This window comes from Crocuta crocuta, unplaced genomic scaffold (genome assembly GCF_008692635.1).
Source record: "Crocuta crocuta isolate KB4526 unplaced genomic scaffold, BGI_CrCroc_1.0 scaffold395, whole genome shotgun sequence".
Taxonomy (NCBI): domain Eukaryota; kingdom Metazoa; phylum Chordata; class Mammalia; order Carnivora; family Hyaenidae; genus Crocuta; species Crocuta crocuta.
In genome coordinates this window covers 366,779-386,124 of record NW_027532601.1, presented here as the reverse complement: position 1 = coordinate 386,124, position 19,346 = coordinate 366,779, and the positions used below count along the sequence as shown (strand labels likewise).

Below are 19,346 nucleotides of genomic sequence, written 5' to 3'. Positions count from 1 at the left end.
GTATCATTTGGTGCGTGTCCATAAATGATGTCCTGAAATAGAGCAGGTGTGAACATGACATCTTTTATTTCGAGCCATATTTTCTCAGAAAGATGATTGTGATCAGATCAGAGGGTTTATCTACTTAAATAGGAATGTGAACATAACCCTGTCTCTTTAATTTGCTTCTTGTTTTTTCCGTTGTTGACCTTGACCTTGGGTCTTTGGCTGTAGCATCTGACATAGCTCTACCCATTACGTATGTGAGTACATGGGTTTCTGTTGGCCCCTACTAAGGAAGCTGCAGGTCCTTGAGTTTATAGTTGGATCCCCTTTCCAGCAGGGGACCGGCAGGAAGGAAAACGGAGACAAACCCAGTCTGCACGTGAAAGCCTTGCAGTGGGGCTTTTATTTTTTAAGATGTTCCACATAGCCCTGTAATCGTATTTTTGGCAAGCCAGCACCGAATCTGTGGTCCGGTAGCCCCAGGCAACCAAAAGCTGAGACAAACAGAGGAAGTGTCATTACTCACATGTTTCCCCAGCCACCTCATCTGGGCCTCCCCTCTTTCAAGGCAGAGTGCCTCGCAGCGGAGTCTGACACCCTTCAGGCTCTCATGCCCTGGCCCCTAGGGTCCCTATCACTCCTTTTCCTGCATTCTTTCTGTAATTTGTTTGTAGTCTGGATTTTACTTGACGGCAGACTTTGTGGTGAAAACAGGGAAGTCTCTGTTTCCTTAAAACAGCCTGAAGGCCCCAGGAGGTGGGAGGTGGAGGGAATTCCCCTCCAACTCCCTCTGTCCCTGGCGCACTCATGCAGGTGTGCAAATGCTCACGCGCACACATGCATATGCACACATGCACACACCCCCTCTGGGGTCATCATGCTGGTACCCAGGCACGGGTGTGTCTGGTAAACAGGGATGATGGAAGTTGCTCTGCTCAGGAAGTCTGCAGACCTTCAAAACTTCCAACTCTTAGGAACCTCACCTGCTAGGTCCTCTCCTCCCCAGAAGTTGACATGGGAGAACCAGACCATGGATCCCAGCCCGTGGGGCCCGGATCCCTGGGGAACTTTGAACATACAAATAATTTCAATGGTTTAAAAAGTCTGCTGGAGATTTAACTGAAGTGATATCTCCAGGATAGGCTCAGGGTTTTTTGCCTGTGATTGGAAATACAGAAACTCCGATAATGGTGATTAGCTTGTGTTTTCTGTTCTGATCAGGTAGAGGTTCCCTGGGAGGTGAGAAGCGTACCTTTGTGTTTGTTGAAAGCAGGTCTCTAGTTCCTCCAGCACTTACTGTCTTTAATTTTACAACCAGTGCCTACTTGCTATGTAAACAGGACAGATTTGTTTTGCTTGTCTTGGTCTTATTTAGTTTTCTGCAAAAGACTTAAAGTTCTGTGCTGTTCTTTCTTGTGGCCCCAGGAGCCTTGGGCCTCCTCTCAATAGCGCCTTTATCCTCTCTGTTCTCATACCCTGTTACTCCTCGGGGGGTTTTCTCCCTGAGCTGACCCCACTGAGCCCTTCCCCTGGCCCACAAGCGGCACCAGAGAATGCCCTTGGACTCCTAGATTCTGTGCCCGTGGGATGCCCCAAACCCTGACCCCCTTTTGTGATACCTCTAAGTAAAATTGAACATTGAGGGAAGACTGACTTCGTGCCAGGAATTGGGTCAAGCAGTCTTTTATCCTCAAGACAATCCTATTTTGCTTTTAATTAAACAAATGGTTATGTGAGACCTACCGTGCCAAGATCTGTTATAAGCCCCTTTACAAATACCATTTCATAACAACCTTGTGAGTGGGTACTATCATTATCTCCCTCCGAGTAAGAAAGCCGGCAAGCCGCAGGGCCTGTGAGGCCCTGTAGGGAGGAGTCGCTCCTCTGAACTTTACCGTGCTCCGAGGAATTCCAGGATCAAAATGCTAGCCTGAAGCCAGCCTTGTGGTTCTCCCACTGGTGCAGAGATGGGCGATGCCATACACTTGGCCTTTCTTCAGACTCAGAATGCTTGTCTAATTACAGGAAACAGAACTCTCTCCCGCTGTTAGCCAATGATTTCAACATCTCTTGGAGACATCCTCCATGGATCTGAAGTTTGAAGCTTTGAATTCTAATGAACTTGGCTGGGCTTTTCACCTTTGGCTCTCCCTGCCTTCTCCCTGGGCCACGATTTCATCACTGTGCTTTGGGGATGGCACTTCCCGTTGAGGGTCTGTCTTTCTGTGAACATACACGGAATGGAGACAAAGCACAGCTTCTCTCTGTGCCCCTGGGGCCTGGGGGCCTGGGTTCTCTCCAGCTCTGTGTCCATCTCCTGACTCTGTCTCAGATGCTTAGCAGGACAGCCTTAGTGGGAGTCATCTTAGGCTCCTGTGACAACGCTGGAGGAAGGGTTGAGGAGGTACCAGAGTTAAGATGGTGGACGTGGCCATTTAATCATGTTCTTGTTAAATTGTCAGTAACTTCTTTGTATAGCTGGTCGTTCTGGTCTCTCATGTATTACTCAGTTCCCTATTTGGGTCTTGGAAGGTGGCCATTTATCTGAAACAGAGATAGCTTAGTATAGTGAAAAGAGCTTTGTTTCTTATACCCCTTAAATAGTAAGCAAATAAAATGAAAATACCAGTATTCGCTGGGGGACATCCCATCCTGATGGGTTGCTGGTGGCAGTGTGAACTGGTGGCACTTTTGGAATGCAACCTGGTCATCTGCATGAAGAGCCGTTGTTTATCCCAGCTCTAGGGCCCTCTCCAGAGAGAAGCACTGATAAGAATGGGAAAGGTATTTGTGAGAATATGTTCAAGAGAACATTACATAATAGAGGAAAAGTGAAAGCAGTCTGTAGACTCAGCATTGGGGAATGGTTAAGAAAGTTATAGTAGCTCTCCCTCCTTCCCCACAAAGTAGCTCTTATAGCAAATTGAATCATGAAGACTGTTAAGGATAAGATGGTATTAATGGTATTAAGAAAAAAAGTGAGTGTGCCCTGTGATTACCCCCATATAAAATAAAGGCACAGGACAGATCTGGAAGATGATACAGAAAAAGATTCATGGTTACTGTTGGGATGGTGGGATTATAGGTAATATTTTCTCATTTCATAAAAAAAAAGGAAAGGAAACTACAGATTTTGGATTCAGACCTAGGATTAATTCTGTTATTGCTACGACTCATGTATCTTTTAACTACTCTTGATGCTTTCCTGGGACTCTGATTCCTCATCAGGAAGAAGACAGAACAATTTCTAAGCGTCCTGGATCTGAACCTAATTCAAGCCATGAATATCTCCTCGTGTAGAATCTGCCAGACTTGCTGATATCAATAAGACAAGCTCAAGGGCACTTGGAAGTATCATTGGGCACTGACAATTGAAGTGCTTTCTGCATTCCTGGTAGTTAAGCAGTGCTTCTATCAATTTGTTCTCACCATTCATGGTTTGCTGGAACCTTCTCTGTAGACACTACACAGCTTAGGGCCATCCTTTCCTCCCTTCCTTCCTTCCTTTCTTCCTTCCTTCCTTCCTTCCAAGTTTATTTCTTCATTTTGAGAGGGAGAGAAAGAGAGAGAGCAAGTAGCTTAGGGGCAGAGAGACAGAGGGACAGAGAATTCCAAGCAGGATCCACACCACCAGAGAAGAGCCCGATGTTGGGTTTGAACTCACAAACCATGAGATCATGACCTGAGCTGAAATCAAGAGTCAGGCACTTAACCAACTGAGATACCCGGGTTGCCCAGGGACATCCTTTCTGAGTAAACTGAGAGCAAACTTCCAAGTATGACTGCAGAGGCTGATTTTGAAATCAAGCCTGTCTGGCAAAGTGGGTCTCTTCTCTCCCTCCCTGAGGCCACTGGTCAACCCTGATGGGCCCTTCCTGTGAAGGTTGACCCCCTACTGCCTACAGATGGGCTCTCAGGCTCTCCCTGTCTGCCCTTGCTAAGTCAGGGAGACGATTTCTGCTCATTGTGTGGTTTGCCACTCTTAAAGGATTTACACATTATAAATGACCATTCGTCACCACACACAGATTTCATTAGCCTGGCCTTTGATCTCGCATGCCACGTGCATGCTAGGCCTTAGGCAGGCTACCCCAGGCCTCCAAGAAAAAGGTTTTATGAGGTGCTGACATTTTGACAAGCTTTTTATCTGACATCCCAAATTGACTGTCACCAGCTCACATTGGCCATTTCCTTCTGGGTCCACTAGGTGAAGGTCATTAGCTGCTCACATAAGTGAACCTGCCTATGTTTTCAATAATAGAAAAAAAAAAAGCCTAGGTTTGAAGAGTTGAGATGAGTGGTATTTGTAGAAACACCCAGAAGACGGTGGTTAGTAAAGACTGTAAAGCCAGGTGGGTTTGGACCCCAGCTCTGTGAGTTTGTCTTCATGACTGCAGGGAAGGCTCCTGGCCACAGCCCCTCCTCTGTGATGCCCACATTGTAAATGTGTTTGCCTCCCTAGTATAAGCATCAGATAGGATAAGGCATGTGGCGGCCCTTTGTAAATTGCTGAAAAGCTGTGCCCATGTGAGGTTGTATGACTGCTGTCAAGCTTATAACACGGTTCTGTTGTCCCATTCCCATGGAAAAATACTTCTGGAGGGGTGGATGTATTTCTTTAACATGGGGAGCTCTGGTTATGTCTGAATTGAATGGTGAAAGTGGAAGAAAGCTAAGGACGTCTTTCTAGGATCGTCTTTAGGATCAGACATCACACTGGGTGTGGACAATGGGCCTCTGTGCCCTGCTCCCCACCTGTCCTTTCCCACCCTCAGACTCCAGCTTCGATTCCTGGACTCCCCGGGTGATCTGCCAGCAGCCTGGAAGGAATGGCTGGCTCATTCCAGTGGGTATAGGCCACAGAAAGGGAAATTGGTGGGCAGGAGGCATGGACTGCAAGGGTGGGAAGCTCCTAGTACCCACCTGTGGCTTCCTTCATGTGGCAGAAGCCAACCCTGACAGGTGCTGTAGCCTGTGGGTCTCCCCTGCGTCCAGCTGTTTATCCCAGGATTTGCCTGAGAGTGAAGTCCCAGCCCCCAAATCCATCACACGTCGAATGTCTAGACGCCCCGGAGGAAGACTGCAGGAAGCAGAGGAAGGAGGAGGAAGGAGATCAGGGGGGAGGAAAGAGAGGACATGGCCGGGGTGGGGGTGGGGGGAAGGTTATGGGAATGAGAGGGAAAAGAGACAAGAGCAAGAAATAAGGGGCCCCATGCAAGCCAGCTGGAGAAGGGTCTGCTATTCAGATCCCCCACTCAGGACCTTTTGAATAAATGTCAGAAATGGAGTGGAATTGAATGAAGTAGGACAGAGCTCCCAGGGACACCAGCACTGACAATGTTGGGGCAAAAGAGGAACCAGGGGATGCCTATTCAGAGAAGCAGCCGCAGACGCGCGGAGTGCTGTGCGGAAGCTGGGGCGGGCGCGGGCAGCAGGCTGCTGCGGACGGTCACGCCAAGGTCGTGCAAGGTGCCAGTGGTCCCCGGGGGATGGGAGGAATTGAGAGCTTTTGCGGGGGTATCAGCACAGCAGAGCCAAGGGTGCTGTGGGCCACAAGTGAATGGGATGTTACAGTGAGACATCAAGAGTATTCAGCTCTTTCCAGCGCTTGGTGGGAAGGGAAGGGTGGGAATATGTAGTAGCTGGAGGACTGAGCAAGGTCATTTCCTCCGTGAACCCTGCAATGTAGCTTTTTTCTTCCAAACTAGATTTTAACCATTTTAAGCATATAGTTTGTATCCTCTGCCTCTTTGTTTCCTCAGAAGCTGGCTGATCACCAGATCACGTAAGAGGTTGTTTGCTTGTTGCATAAATACTTTTTACTGGATCTTGCTGTAACCCTTATTTCCTCCAGATTTTGGCTTAATGAGTCTAGCAGTGATCACTGGATGCTGAACAATTAATCATGGCTGAGCTTGGTTTATATGAATATGTTTGTTTTGTTTTAAAAGCAAGATTTCATGGAAGAAAATTTGGCAAAGAGAGAACTAAGGGGATTCTTCGGGTACCGCCAAGTTCAGGCAGTGAGGAGCATGAGTTTATATTCCTGCACGTGTTAGGCTGATGATACAGTTTTGTGTTTATTGAATGACCTAACTACATGCTGTAGGTATAAAATATACAGGGCTGAGGCTGCATTTTTACCTCTCAGAGATCTGATAAGTGTTAATTATTTTTGCTATTACTCCCATATTTTATTTTATTTATTTATTTTTTTAATAGTTTATTGTCAAGTTGGTTTCCATATAACACCCAGTGCTCATCCCCACAANTCTCCCCCACCCCCCCTCAGCCCTCAGTTTGTTCTCAGCATTCAAGAGTCTCTCATGGTTTGCTTCCCTCCCTCTCCTCCACTATTTTTCCCCCCTTCTTCTCTCCCAATTACTCTCATATTTTAAAGTTTATTTATTTTGAGAAAGAGAGAGAGTGAGCATCAGTGGGAAAGGGGGCAGAGAGAGAGGGAGAGAGAATCCCAAAGAGGCTCTGCACTGTCAGTGTAGAGCCTGACAGGGCTCAGACACAAACTGTGGTCATGACTGAGCTGAAATGAAGAGTCAGATATTTAACCAACTGACCCATCCAGGTGCTCCTCCAATTATTCCCATTTTGAAGTACATGGATTATACTTACGTTAAAGGTAGTCACTTTGGTGGGTCCCCTTGCCAGCATTCAGGAAGACTGGGATTTATTTATTTTGTTTTTAATGTTTTATTTATTTCTGAGAGAGAGAGAGAGAGAGAGCATGAACAGGGGAGGATCAGAGAGAGAGAGAGACATAGAATCCGAAACAGGCTCCAGGCTTTGAGCTGGCTGTCAGCACAGAGACTGACGTGGGGCTCGAACCCACACACTGTGAGATCATGACCTGAGCCAAAGTCGGACACTTAACCGACTGAGCCACCCAGGCGCCCCAGGAAGGCTGGGATTTAAAAACCAGCCGCAGCGAGTGTCTGTGGCAGATGACAGGAGAGCTGTGTGCACCAAGGACTTTTCCAGGGAGTGCTAAGTATTCTCAGATTTCACGGCTGGGCCCCTTGGCGGACGTGGTCTCTCAGTGCTTGGTACTGAGTTGGCCAGGTCCTTTCTTGCCAGAGGCATGTATGATGTTTGGTCCCTCCAGTGCCTGAGTGAGCATCTTTTGTAAGCCGCCCCTCCTGCTGGATGCTTTGGGGGACACAGGGAAGAGGGAGTGAGTGACAGTACTCATAAGCATCGTCTTACGGAGCTCTCAAGCTGTGTTATTGTCAGCTTGTAGATAAGAAAGTCAGGCACAGACCTTCTAGGTAGTTCCCGCTTTTTGGAGAATGCTCCTTTTCATTGCTGGAGAAGCAGTATATTTGTGCAAGGGAAGTAGGGAGTATATCCGCCTGTGCTTTTAGAGGCCCTGAAGCATTTACAAAAGGATTTACATGAGGTCGTTTTCCTCGCAGAGGAGTATATGTCTTCCTGCAGGTGTTTATTGGGCGTGGCTCTGTAGCGGGCATCCTTCCCGGGAGTTCCCATGCCAACTCGCTTACACCGCCCCAGACCCTGTGCATTAGGCACTAGTATTGGTTCCATCTCACAGAGGAGGGATGACCTGAAGCCCAGAGAAGACGAGTGTCTTGAAGAAAGTCACAGTGATGAGGACGTTGGCGAGTGGGCCACACGCTCTGGCATCTGTCCCTGGTCTTTCCCCAACTACCTCTCCTTGGGGGCCCCCCTTACATTCCCAGGGACAGGTGCATTCTCTTCCCAGTCTGCTTTTTGGTTTTTTGGGTTTTTTTCCCAGAACAAAAGCATGTTATCCTAACCGGCATGCCCCGGGGGCTCCCAAAGGCTCTTATCTCTCCACTAACAAAAGGCATTCTCTGCTGAATAGGTCGCCCCATGCCACAGAGATGAGCCACAGAGATGAGCCAGCGGTAGTTTGTGTTGTCATCTCCCTGATGGCGTGCTTTTAATTAAAGTCCACTGATCCATCTAGGATGAGAAGGGGAGAGGCAGACACGCATACAGCTAAGTGCAGGGACTAGAGAATGAGGCAGGATGATTCTGGAATGGGAGGCAGGAGATGGGCAAATCTGATATTGTAAGACCGCTGGCGTGTGGGGTGCCGTGTGTACTAAGTGGAGTGTCTAGAGCTGCCCCTCCATGCCCCTTCAGAGAGCCTACAGCCAGAGGAGGCCCCAGCAGGGGTCCCCCTCTTCTCTTCAGCTCCATGAGCTTATCCCCTGCAGATTTTCGGGGTGTGGTTCGGGCTCTGCCGCTTCAGTTCCCCAAACAGGGGCTGTGGGGCTGACTTTTCTGACATCTCTTGTGTTTTTTCAATAACGCTGGGCCACTCCTTTTGAGAACTTGGGGTCTTGGATTGTGTCAATGTGGACTTCCTGGTTGTGATGTTGTGTTGAAGTTAAGCAAGATGTTACCCGGGGGGACACTGGGTGGAGGTTCTGAGGATCTCTTACAACTCCACATGAATCTACAATTACCTCAAAATAAAAAGTTAAAAAAGCAAAGGTCTTCTAAATACTGCACACATCAAAGGAGTTCTCTATTTGGATTTCAAGGAGCAGCTCATTTACTGTGTGTATATACTTGTCAATACCAGTAAAATAAAAATAGGATACCAGGGCACCTGGGTGGCTTAGTTGGTTGAGCGACCCACTCTTAATTTTTGGCTCAGGGGGTCACCCAGGATTGTGGGATCGAGCCCTGCATCAGGCTCCACGCTGAGAGTGGAGCCTGCTTAACAGACTCTCTCTCCCTCTGCCCCTCTCCCCTGTTCATGTTCTTTCTTTCTCAAAAAAAAAAAAAAATTTAAAAAAGGAATGAAGTACTGATACATGCTCCCACATGGATGGACCTTGGAAACATGCTAAGTGAAAGAAATCAGATAACAAAAGACCATGCAACTGTGTGATTCTATTTACATGAAATGTCCAAAAAGGGCCAATCTGGAGACAGAAGGCAAGTTAGTGATTGCCTGGGGCTGGGAATGGGGAAGGGCTGCAGATGGGAACGTTGTTTCTTTTTTGGGTGACGGTCTCTAATTCTATTGTGGCGATGGTCGCACAGCTCTGTGACTAGCCCAAACACCAGTGAGTTGTACAGTTTAAACAGGTGAATTGTGTAGCGTGTGAATCACATTTTGATAAAGTTGTTGAAGAATGTCAGGTCTTTCGACAGTTGTAAGAGAAGTAAAAATCGTCCCTTGGAATCGCTGGTATCTTCTAGACGTGAGCACTTCCGGACACAGGCTGCAAGTTCTAAGTTCAGGCCACTGCCCTGGGGCATGTTCATGGCTCCCTCATAAACCACATTCGCAATCGCAAGACTCCCACGGAAACCACAGGGAGTTTCTGAGTGATCATCCCAGGGGAATGAAAACTCCATGCATGTCAGACATTTTGCCAGGTGCTTTCATCCACGCTTCCTTAAGCTGCCTGCAGCCCTGCACCGTATGAACTTTCATGCCCGTGTTTTGTATATGAAGCAATTGGGGTCCCAAAGAGTATACACAGCAGGGCAGAGCTGCTGCCAGAATCGGGACAGAACCTGGAGCTCTTTGACCCCAGGGTCATTCTCTTTTCACCTCCTGGTGGAGGCCTGGGTCGATGAGCTTTCCCTCACGTCTTACACGGTGGGGGGAAAAGTCCAGGCCAAAGCCAGGCTCTGGCAGGGACAGCTTAGGAGAATCACCGGAGCAAAGGCGTGGGAGCTTCTTGCAAATCCTTTGCAGGCTTGTGTCTTCAGTGGGTCATCTGTGCTCCCTCCGGAAGTGAGGATGACATTCTGCCCTGTGCCCCTGGGCAGCTCTTCCCAGGAGAGAGCTCCCAGGGAGAGGACTGTGGGAAAACATGAGGAGGCTTTCCATGGACACGTTTTTGAGTGTCATTCGTTTTTAGAGGAAACATGTTTATTTCCCTGGAGCCCTTGGCTTTGTCTGTAACTCTAGGCGCTGTTTTTGGACATGGACGGAAGCCATGGTATTCCATCCAGGGAAGCTGACGTTTTTTTGTAAGTAGTAATGCTGTTGTGTAGTAGAATGGGGTAAGATGGGCACGAGTGAGTTGAGGTACTTGGAGAAGAAAATGGGAAAAGATTTGCACTCAGTTAGTGACCCAAAGGCAGACCCAGCAGCTCCAAGAGAGATGATTAAAAACCAAATTCTCAGGGCACCTGGGTGGCTCAGTCGGTTAAGTGTCTGACTTTGGCTCGGGTCATGATCTCACGGTTTATGAGTTTGAGCCCTACAGCCCACTCCTCGCTGCCAGTGCAGAGCCTATTTGGGATTCTCTCTCTCAAGCTACTCTCTTCCTTTCTCTCTGCTCCTTCACAACACACACACTCACTCTCTCTCTCTCAAAAGAAATAAACTTTAGGGGCAGGGCACCTGGGTGGCTTAGTCGGTTAAGCATCCGACTTCGGCTCAGGCCATGATCTAACAGTTCATGAGTTCGAGCCCCTTATCAGGCCCTGTGCGGACAGCTCAGAGCCTGGAGCCTGCTTCAGATTCTGTGTTTCCATCTCTTTCTGCCCCTCCCCTGCTCGCACTCAGTCTCTCTCTCTCAAAAATAAAAAATAAAAAAAGAAAGAAACTTTAAAAAATGCAAATTCTCAGGTTCCAGCCCAGACCTACAGAATCTGAAACTCTGGGAAGCTCTCAAGAGAGTTCTTTAACACACTCCACTTTGAGTAGCTTAGCGCCAGACCACCTTACATATACTTGAGGTTGAGCAGGAAGATCTGGGCTCATCCCCAGCACAGCACCTCCTTTAGTGCTTGACCTGATCTTTCAAGGAGGCATGTGAGCTGGAAGGGACCGTGTATTCATTTACTGAACATGTTTACTGAGCACTTCCTCTATCCAGGCACTTGGTCCCTCCTCTGAGGGTGTTTACATGCTAGCGGAGGGAGTCAGATAGGGGAACTAGGGGAACGGATACAGCAATACTACAGATGAGGAAGGATGGTGACATTTAGCCAGTGAGAAGGAGCCAGGAGAATGGGTTTTCAGAGAGAGAAGTCTGCTGGTGGAAAGTTCTGGAGGTGGGGAAGAGTCAGGTGGCTCAAGGAATGGGGGGGTGGAGGATCCATGGTGATGAGCCAGGGGGAGGGACAATAGAGTGTGTTGGAGAGAGGAGACTGGATCCATAGGACCAAGGTGGGGTGGGAGGGGTTGAATTAGACTCTAAGGTCAACTGGCAGAGTGACAGGATCTGGGGAAAGATTTGAGCCATCTATCTGGCTGCTCATGTAGGCTGATATGGTGGGGCAAGCGAGGAAGCCAGGGGTGTGACTAGGGAGATTCTATCCAAACTCTGTTTGCAACAAAGCATATTTTCCTCCTCCTCCTCCTCCCCCTCCCCCTCTTCTTCCTCCTCCCCTTTAGCAGGGTGTGGGGGGCAGGGCACGATTTAAGAAACTGGAATTGTTCTGCCAGGGTTTCTGTTAGCGTTTTACAGATGGAACTGACTTGCATCACAAGTATGACCTCCTCATTGCTTTCATTAGATAACACTATGCATATTACAGTACCAGCTAGGCATTTAATTACATATACTGCTACTTACTAAAAAAAGTACATTGCATCAAAAGAAAATTCAGCTCAGATGTGCACGTTTTTGAGAGGTACAAAACCAAGCTCAGTTGATTACAGTTGAACAGTGTCTGCAAAATTTGATCCACTTCAGAAACTTGAGCTCACTAGTATTGCCTGGGCTGGCATTTTCTTAGCTGGGAACCACTTACCTGGGTGTAGGAAATCCAGTATTTTATTTAGAAGAATAATTCATTGCCTCAGGGGTCAAGAGTCCTGGGTTTTATCTTTTTTTGTTGCATAAGTTTGATTTGACCTTGGACAAGTCATTGCAGCTCATATTTTAGTGTCTCTGTGCAGAAGATGGGTAAGAATTGTTCTGGTAAACCTCTCGTCGTCGGGGTAACTGAGTGAGAGCTCTCTGAGACTTAGAGGTATAGTACCTGTGCAAAGGCCCTGTGGCAGAAGGGAGCAGGAACTGAAAGGTAGCCTATGTGGTTGGAGAGCAGAGTGCAAAGGGGAGTTGAGCCAGAGTGATGTTTTTAGAGGTGAGCAAGGGCCAAACTGGGTAGAATCTTTAGACCTTGTTGGGGACTTAATCTTTATATTAAGAGCATTGGGAGATCGCTGGAGGGTTTAAATAGGGGAATGACAAAAGATTGATAGATATGCCGTTTCATTTCTTCCTCATAACAAATGTGTGTGGCAGTTAATATCCCCATTTTAAGCCAGCACAGAAACTTAGGGTAGTGGAGATTAAATAGCTTACCCAAGAGCTCTTTGCTGGTAGGTGGTAGAGCCAGGAGACAAACTCAATTCAGCTAGAGTCCAAAGTCCCCTGTCTCCCATCTCAGCCTAACTCAATAACAATATAACAATAACCACTGTTTTAAAAGACGCTTTGAACTCTTAAGACGAAAAGATCCCCCCTTAAATTACAAAGTGGTATTATGCTGCAGAAATATGAGCGGTGATGAGAGATTGGATATGCTGGGGAAACTTTAAAAGCCTCAGTCTGCATGGCGAAGGTCCAGCATCTTCAAGTTCCTTGCCGTCGGGGGGTGGGGGGGCATCTCACAGGCAGCTATCGCACGCAGAAAGGTTTGGCAGCTCTGCTGGCCATCTGACACTGACATTGTCCATAAGGACTCATTGTCCGTGAAATGTGCCCGAGGTTCGTGCTTTCAGGGACCCTGAGCTGGGCAATCAGATCTGGGCAGTTCATGGCATGGTTTCCTTGGAGTAATCATGCCGTGCCAGGTTTCTGCTTTCTGCTTTCTCCCTCTTGGGGAGTCAGTTGGTTTAAGTGGATTCTTAGAAGCTGGTTGTAGAGATCACCATCTCGAGTTTGAACCCAAGAAGCCTTACTCAAGGTTGCAGTGGGAAAATTGCCGCTGACCCATGGCCCTGGATGGTGGATGACGACAAATGTCTGTTCTTTTCTAGTTGACCATGTCGTGCCCGAGCCCGGGACAAGCCTGCTGGCAGCCTTTGACCAGTGGAGGGAATGGGCTGACAGCAAGTCCTGCTGTGACTACTCTCTGCACGTGGACATCACTGAGTGGCATAAGGGCATCCAGGAGGAGATGGAGGCCCTGGTGAAGGACCACGGTAGGTTATGCTGACCAGCACCTCTGGGGATATTTCTGTTTTGGTGCGTGAGCCAGCATAATTCTCTGAAGGAAAGCTCTGGGAATAGCGCTTGCAGATCCCTCCTGTGTCTCTTGTCCATGCCTGTAAGGAGAGAGAGGGTCAGGCTGTAGCTGGTGCCCATGGGGGGTGACCAAACCCAGTGCAGCAGTGGAAGCTTTCGTTGATATGAGAACCTGAGCCTTACCAGAGGGACCATTTCTTACATAATAGCTGTGCACAGTTTGCTGGTTCGAGGCAACTGCACCTAGCCCAGTTGGAGAGGTGAAGCCATGAGAGTGATTTGCCCTCAAAGGATAAGAATGCCTCTCCCAGGGAGGATTCTGCACAGTCCTTGGGTGGTGGCCAGGATGCCAAGTGGAGGCCTCAGACAAGCTCTTCCTGCAAGCCCATGAGAATCAGGATAGATTTGAGGGCTCTGGACACCCTGAAAGGTCTTTTCCATCCTAGAGGACTGTTTCAGGGAGTATGATTACAGGGGTTGGGCTCTGGAAGATTCCCAGGGAGGCTGGAGGAATTTGTCCATAGAAGCCCTGGGAGTTCAGGTGGTACTGCCAAGTTACACCATCTTCTGTGGTCCTCTTGAACTTGACTACAGACTAGACTCCTAGGGTGACATGTTGACCTCATTGGATCTTAACTGTCAGGGGCACACCTGTTGCTTTTGGGGTCTGAGACGTGTAAGCTCAGAAGTACCATGAGCCGTGAGTAAAATAGCAGGAGGGAAATATCTAGGCATGGATATGGTAGGTATCTATACATATGGCGGAAAATGCCCAGAATGAAAATCTGCAGTCTCGGGTTTATTTGTCTGTTCTTCCACATGCTAGCTATATGACCTTGGGGAGTTACTTAAATTTTATGAGTCTCGTTAAAAAAAAAATCACATGAGGTTATTGGACTAGATATCCTAAGATTCTTTCTTGCACAAAGGTTCCTCCTGAAAGAAAATAAATTACCCTCAACCTTCCCACTTTTGGGAACACTGAGTCTTAAAGGGTTTAACTTTCCATACTGAATGGAATAGACTCCAAATCAGGCAGGAGCATCTCCATAGCAACTGTGGCCTGGCAGGATTGAAGGGCTGGGATGTCCCGAGCCGTTGAACCCCGGGCAGTATCCAGAACCCCCAAGCGGCCTGAATTAAGCTCCAAGACTAGAAGGCTGTCAGTCCAGTTGTTTACCATCGCGATGGATGTCAGGCAGGGCTGCCTGGTCTGCTGCCTCAGGAGGCAAGGACTCTGAAACGGCAGGGCGAGAATTGCAACATCAGCTTGTTGGACCTGTTCTTACTTAAAAATGTTTCTTAAAAACCAGCTTGGATGGAAGGCTGTTTACCAGAGAAAAGACAGTTAATCTAGACTTTCATCCACAGAATATCCTAATCTGTTTTGTTCTTAAAGTCAACAGTCGAGGGCAAATTTTGTTTTTATTTTTTCAGTTTTTAAATTGTACAGCATAACATAATATTTACCATCTTAGACATTTTTTTAAGTTTATTTTTTATTTTGAGAGAGAGAGAGAGAAACCAGGGGAGGGGCAGAGAGAGAGGATCTCAAGCAGGCTCTGAGCTGTCAGTGCAGAGCCCAGTGTGGGGCTCTAGCTCACGAACCATGAGATCATAACCTGAGCCAAGATCAAGAGTCATATGCTTAACTGAGCCATCCTGGTGCCCCCATCTTAGTCATTTTTAAATATACAGTTCAGAGGCATTAAGTATGTTCACATTGTTGTGCAATCATTTCACCATCCATCTCCAGAACTTACCATCATTCTGGACTGAATCTCTGTACCCATTAAATACCACCCCCCCAGTCCTTCCTGTCCCCAGCCCCTGACAACCCCTATTCTACTTTCTTTTTTTCTTTTTTTTTTTGTAATTTTTTTAATGTTTATTTTTGAGAGAGAGAGACAGACAGACAGACAAAGCTTGAGCAGGGGAGGGGCAGAGAGAGAGGGAGACATAGAACCTGAAGCAGACTCCAGGCTCTGAGCTGTCAGCACAGAGCCTTATGTGGGGCTTGAACCCATGAACTGCGAGATCATGACCTGAGCCAAAGTCAGACACAGACACTTAACCGACTGGGCCACCCAGGCACCCCCCATCCCCCCCCGCAATTCTACTTTCTGTCTCTATAAATGTGACTTGTAAATGGAATCCTACATATCTGTCCTGTGGTGACTGGTTAGTTCCTTAGTGTAGTGTCCTCAGGGTTCATCCATGTGACAGGATTTTCTTCCAGCTTCGGACTGAGTGATGTTCTGTTGTATGACTGTATGACATTTCGTGTATCCGTTCATCAGTCACTTTGGCTCTTTGGCTGTTGCGAATAATGTTGCTGTGCATTGAATGCATGTATAAATACAGGCAACTACTAATTTCAGTATAGTTTTAAACTTAGAGAAAACCCATCAGGATACTAAAAAGAACTTTAGTACCCTCTTCCCATGTTTACCAATTCTTTATATTTTACCCCATTTGCTTTATCCTTCTTTCTTTGTCTCCACCTCTGTCTCTCCCATCCTTCCTCTCTTCATAGATATACATATATGCATAGTATTATACCTTTCTTACTTGCTTCCAGATTGTTTGGTTTGTTTGTTTGTTTACTTATTTATTTATTTATGTCTTTATTTTATTTTGAGAGACAGAGACAGACAGCAAGCGGGGGAGGGGCAGAGAGAGAGGGAGACACAGAATCTGAAGCAGGCTCCAGGCCCTGAGCTGTCAGCACAGAGCCCAACGCGGGGCTCGAACTCACAGACTGTGAGATTATGACCTGAGCCAAAGTCAGACGCTTAACCGACTGAGCCACCGAGGTGCACCTGGTTTATTTATTAAAGTCCTGTCTCTACCACTCTATTTTGCCTATCCTCTAGGGGTAAATTCCTTCCTGGTGTATATGGCTTTCAAGGATCGCTTCCAGCTGACCGATTCCCAGGTAAGGAGAGTTGCCTTTTCTGAGCAGGCTTCCTGGCATTTGATACATCTGGGCAAATGCCATTGTCTTGGAAAGCTGCCTCCAGTGTATGTATGCCCCTTAGCTTGATGGGAAGTGGCGGGGGATGAAATCCTGATGTAACTTCACCTTTAGGGAGGGTCTGAAGCCATTGCACTGGGACTCTGGACTCGGCCTCAGAGCTGCCTCTGTAGGACAGCAGAGCCCAGCGATGTACTCAGAGCTGCCTCAGCAAACCTGGCAGAGAGCCAGGTGTCATCCATGAGCTTCCCCGGCTCCACTTCCCTTAGGTGATGCTGCCCCTGTTGATTACTGAGTGGCCGCAAGCCTTCCTCTTGGGGCATGTCCAAAGAGCCAGCTTTAATAGTAGCAGCTGCTGGTGCTGTTGCTGACCGGTGTGGCCAGAAGGGGAGTGGCTGTACCTGTGACCAGGAACATGGACATCCCCTGTCTCTGATCCCCCCACCTGCCCTTTCAGATCTATGAAGTATTGAGTGTGATCCGGGATATCGGCGCGATCGCCCAAGTCCACGCAGAAAACGGTGACATCATTGCAGAGGTATGGTGCCTTCTTTCCTCATCGTTTCTCCGTGAGCTGCAGGGTGAGAGGCGGGCTCGGGAGCGGGAAGCCACTTCTGTGGCTCAGCTGTAAGGAGGAGAAACAGGGGGACCTGGTGCGACCGCCCTGGGCACGGTGCTAGAAGTCTCACCAGCAGGTAGATGTCAGTGACGTGTGCCTCTGTGCGTTCTGCGGGACATCTGGCCTGATCCCTTTGCACAGAGAAGTCGTTTCTCGGTGCTGTAGGGCAGCCACCTGTGGGGTGGGCAACGTGGGCTTCCACATACAGACATTTTACACTGTGGCCCAGGGCCCAGCACGCGTGGGCTCCCAGCAACCCAGGGGAAGAGCTGAACCCCTGCTCGGGCAGGCCTGGGGACAGGGCAGTGAATCCTTCTCTGCATGAGGCCCTGGCATGAGGGCCGAGTGATCACCTTGCCTGAGTAACTCTTTGGGTGAAAGGTCTCTAGCAATCAGAGCGTCTCAAGTCCAGCTCTCCCTGACGGTCTGGCTTTGTTTAACTCTCGCAGGAACAGCAGAGGATCCTGGATTTGGGCATCACAGGCCCCGAGGGACATGTGCTGAGCCGGCCTGAGGAGGTGAGCATCTGTGGCAGGCCAGAAGGGACAGGCGGAAGGAGAAGGGGAAGCACTGGGAATGTCCCGCGCGCACTGGGGATTTACACTTCCTAGTTCTGCCCTTTTCACTGTGTGCACACACATACCATGCACACAGACTGACAGAGACAGACACACAGACCGAGGCATAGCCACAGGGACACACACAGACTCAGAGATAGACACATAAACAGAGACATGGCCATAGACACAATAGAGACTTGTGAGACAGACACACACACACCAGCGCACCTTCAACACCATCTATGGCCATGAAGACACTTTCCTCTCCTCAGTGGAAGGAAGGATGGAACCTGTTACATCTTTAGTATCGTCTGGTCCCTCTCCAGGCCATGGGGTGTAGTTCCTTCCACAACCATCCAGCCTTCCCATGCACACTGAGGAGCTGCAGAGATGAGCCAGGGCCAGCACAGGGGAGCGGGAAGTTGACGGTGACTTCTTCGGGCCCCTGTGTTAACTGCATACTGCCTCTGGGGCTGGTGGACAGCGACTCTGGGAGGGGCTTATAGGAGAGAGAGGGTGACAGTGTCAGTGGCTGATGCTCAGAGTACCTGAGGTTGGTTTTGAACACAAGTGTGTACCTGTAACACACACACACATGCACACAACATATTGCTCATAGTTACATGTTTGCGTGTACACACTCACGTATGCACACACATTTACACTCACATGCACACACCGTATCACTTGCTCAGACACCCTGAAGGTTCCTTTCTGTGGCATTTGTTTCCCCTTCGGAGCTGGCCTTGGCAACCACTTTAACCACATTTCCCTGGACAGATCTGCCGGGGTAGCTGGGTCGGCATAGGCCATGCTGGCCATCAGCGCCATCTTCCTTGGACTGGCTGGTTCTGATTCAGTCTTTTTTTTTCTTTTTTAATGTTTTTTATTTATTTCTAGGAGAGAGAGAGAGAGAGACAGCGTGAGCAGGGGAGGGTCAGAGAGAGAGGGAGTCACAGACTCTGAAACAGGCTCCAGGCTCTGAGCTGGCAGTCAGCACAGAGCCCGACGCGGGGCTCGAACCCACGAACCGCAAGATCATGACCTAAGTGAAAGTCGGACGCTTAACCGACTAAGCTACCCAGGCGCCCCGGTTCTGATTCAGTCTTGAAACAGTTTTGGGCTCAGGCCTTTCAACCGCAGGGACTCCAGGAGAGGTAGAGGAGTGACATGGCTCTTGCTGCGCTTGCTTGCTTCTTCTTGAAAGAAAGAGCCTCCAGAGGTGCTAGGCACAAAGTGCCTCACAGTTAACCATTTCAGCCTTACAACCATCCCATGAAGGAAAGCAGACACAGCCCAGCCCCCTTTGTGCAACTCCAGGGGGCGCTGTTCACACAGGCTGCATAGCTGTGTCCTGGGAAGCGACTGGCATTCTGTTATCTGTGTGTGGTGCCTCATGGAGTTGTGCTACGGTGACTATTTCTGTGTCTCTTAGATGAATGGTGAAGTGACTGCCTGTACCAGAGAGCTAGAAAGTGGCATGTCCTGCCTGATCCCCCAGGCCCCCGCTTTGTGTACACACACACACACACACACACACACACACACACGGGAGCCCAAGCTCACCATAAAGCCCATGGGCCCCTGTAACCGGGTGGTGACACCTGGGGCTGGGCGTACTTGAGAAGTTTGCTCCCTGCTCTGCCCAGCGGCTGGGCTGGGACCGCTCCGTCCTGTTACAGCTGTGCAGGTGGGTGAGATTGTTGTGCACTGAGAAAAGCAGATGCCGCTTACCTTGTCACCCGAGGCTACTTCTGGGAGCCATGACCTTGTGGAAAGTGGAAGAGCCTTGCTGGGGGCTTGCTTTCCCTCTTCCTGTCTGCTCCGCATCCCTGGGGCCCTGTAGACCTGAAAACAGAAAACAAGCCCGGGCTTTACCTAGCAGGCAAAAGCTACGGGAGGAGAATTGTTCTGGTTGCTCTTTTGACCACAAGAATCAAACCCATTTTTCCATGATGAGACACTGGAGACATGTCTCCAGCAGCTGTTGCCTGGAGAATTGCAGAGTCCCCCCGCCCCCCCCCCCCCGC

At 48.8% G+C, this 19,346-nt stretch overlaps 1 protein-coding gene across 1 annotated transcript in view; it reads left to right on the top strand.

Moving 5' to 3' along the window:
• The window catches only part of LOC144244792 (dihydropyrimidinase-related protein 2), a 74,630-nt gene that overhangs the window by 29,320 nt on the left and 25,964 nt on the right, over positions 1 to 19,346 (top strand). Inside the window, exons 4-7 of the mRNA XM_077780110.1 lie at positions 12,953 to 13,117; positions 16,037 to 16,098; positions 16,595 to 16,675; positions 17,206 to 17,274. Coding sequence (XP_077636236.1) covers positions 12,953 to 13,117; positions 16,037 to 16,098; positions 16,595 to 16,675; positions 17,206 to 17,274 — 377 coding nt within the window. The remainder of the gene's footprint in view (positions 1 to 12,952; positions 13,118 to 16,036; positions 16,099 to 16,594; positions 16,676 to 17,205; positions 17,275 to 19,346) is intronic.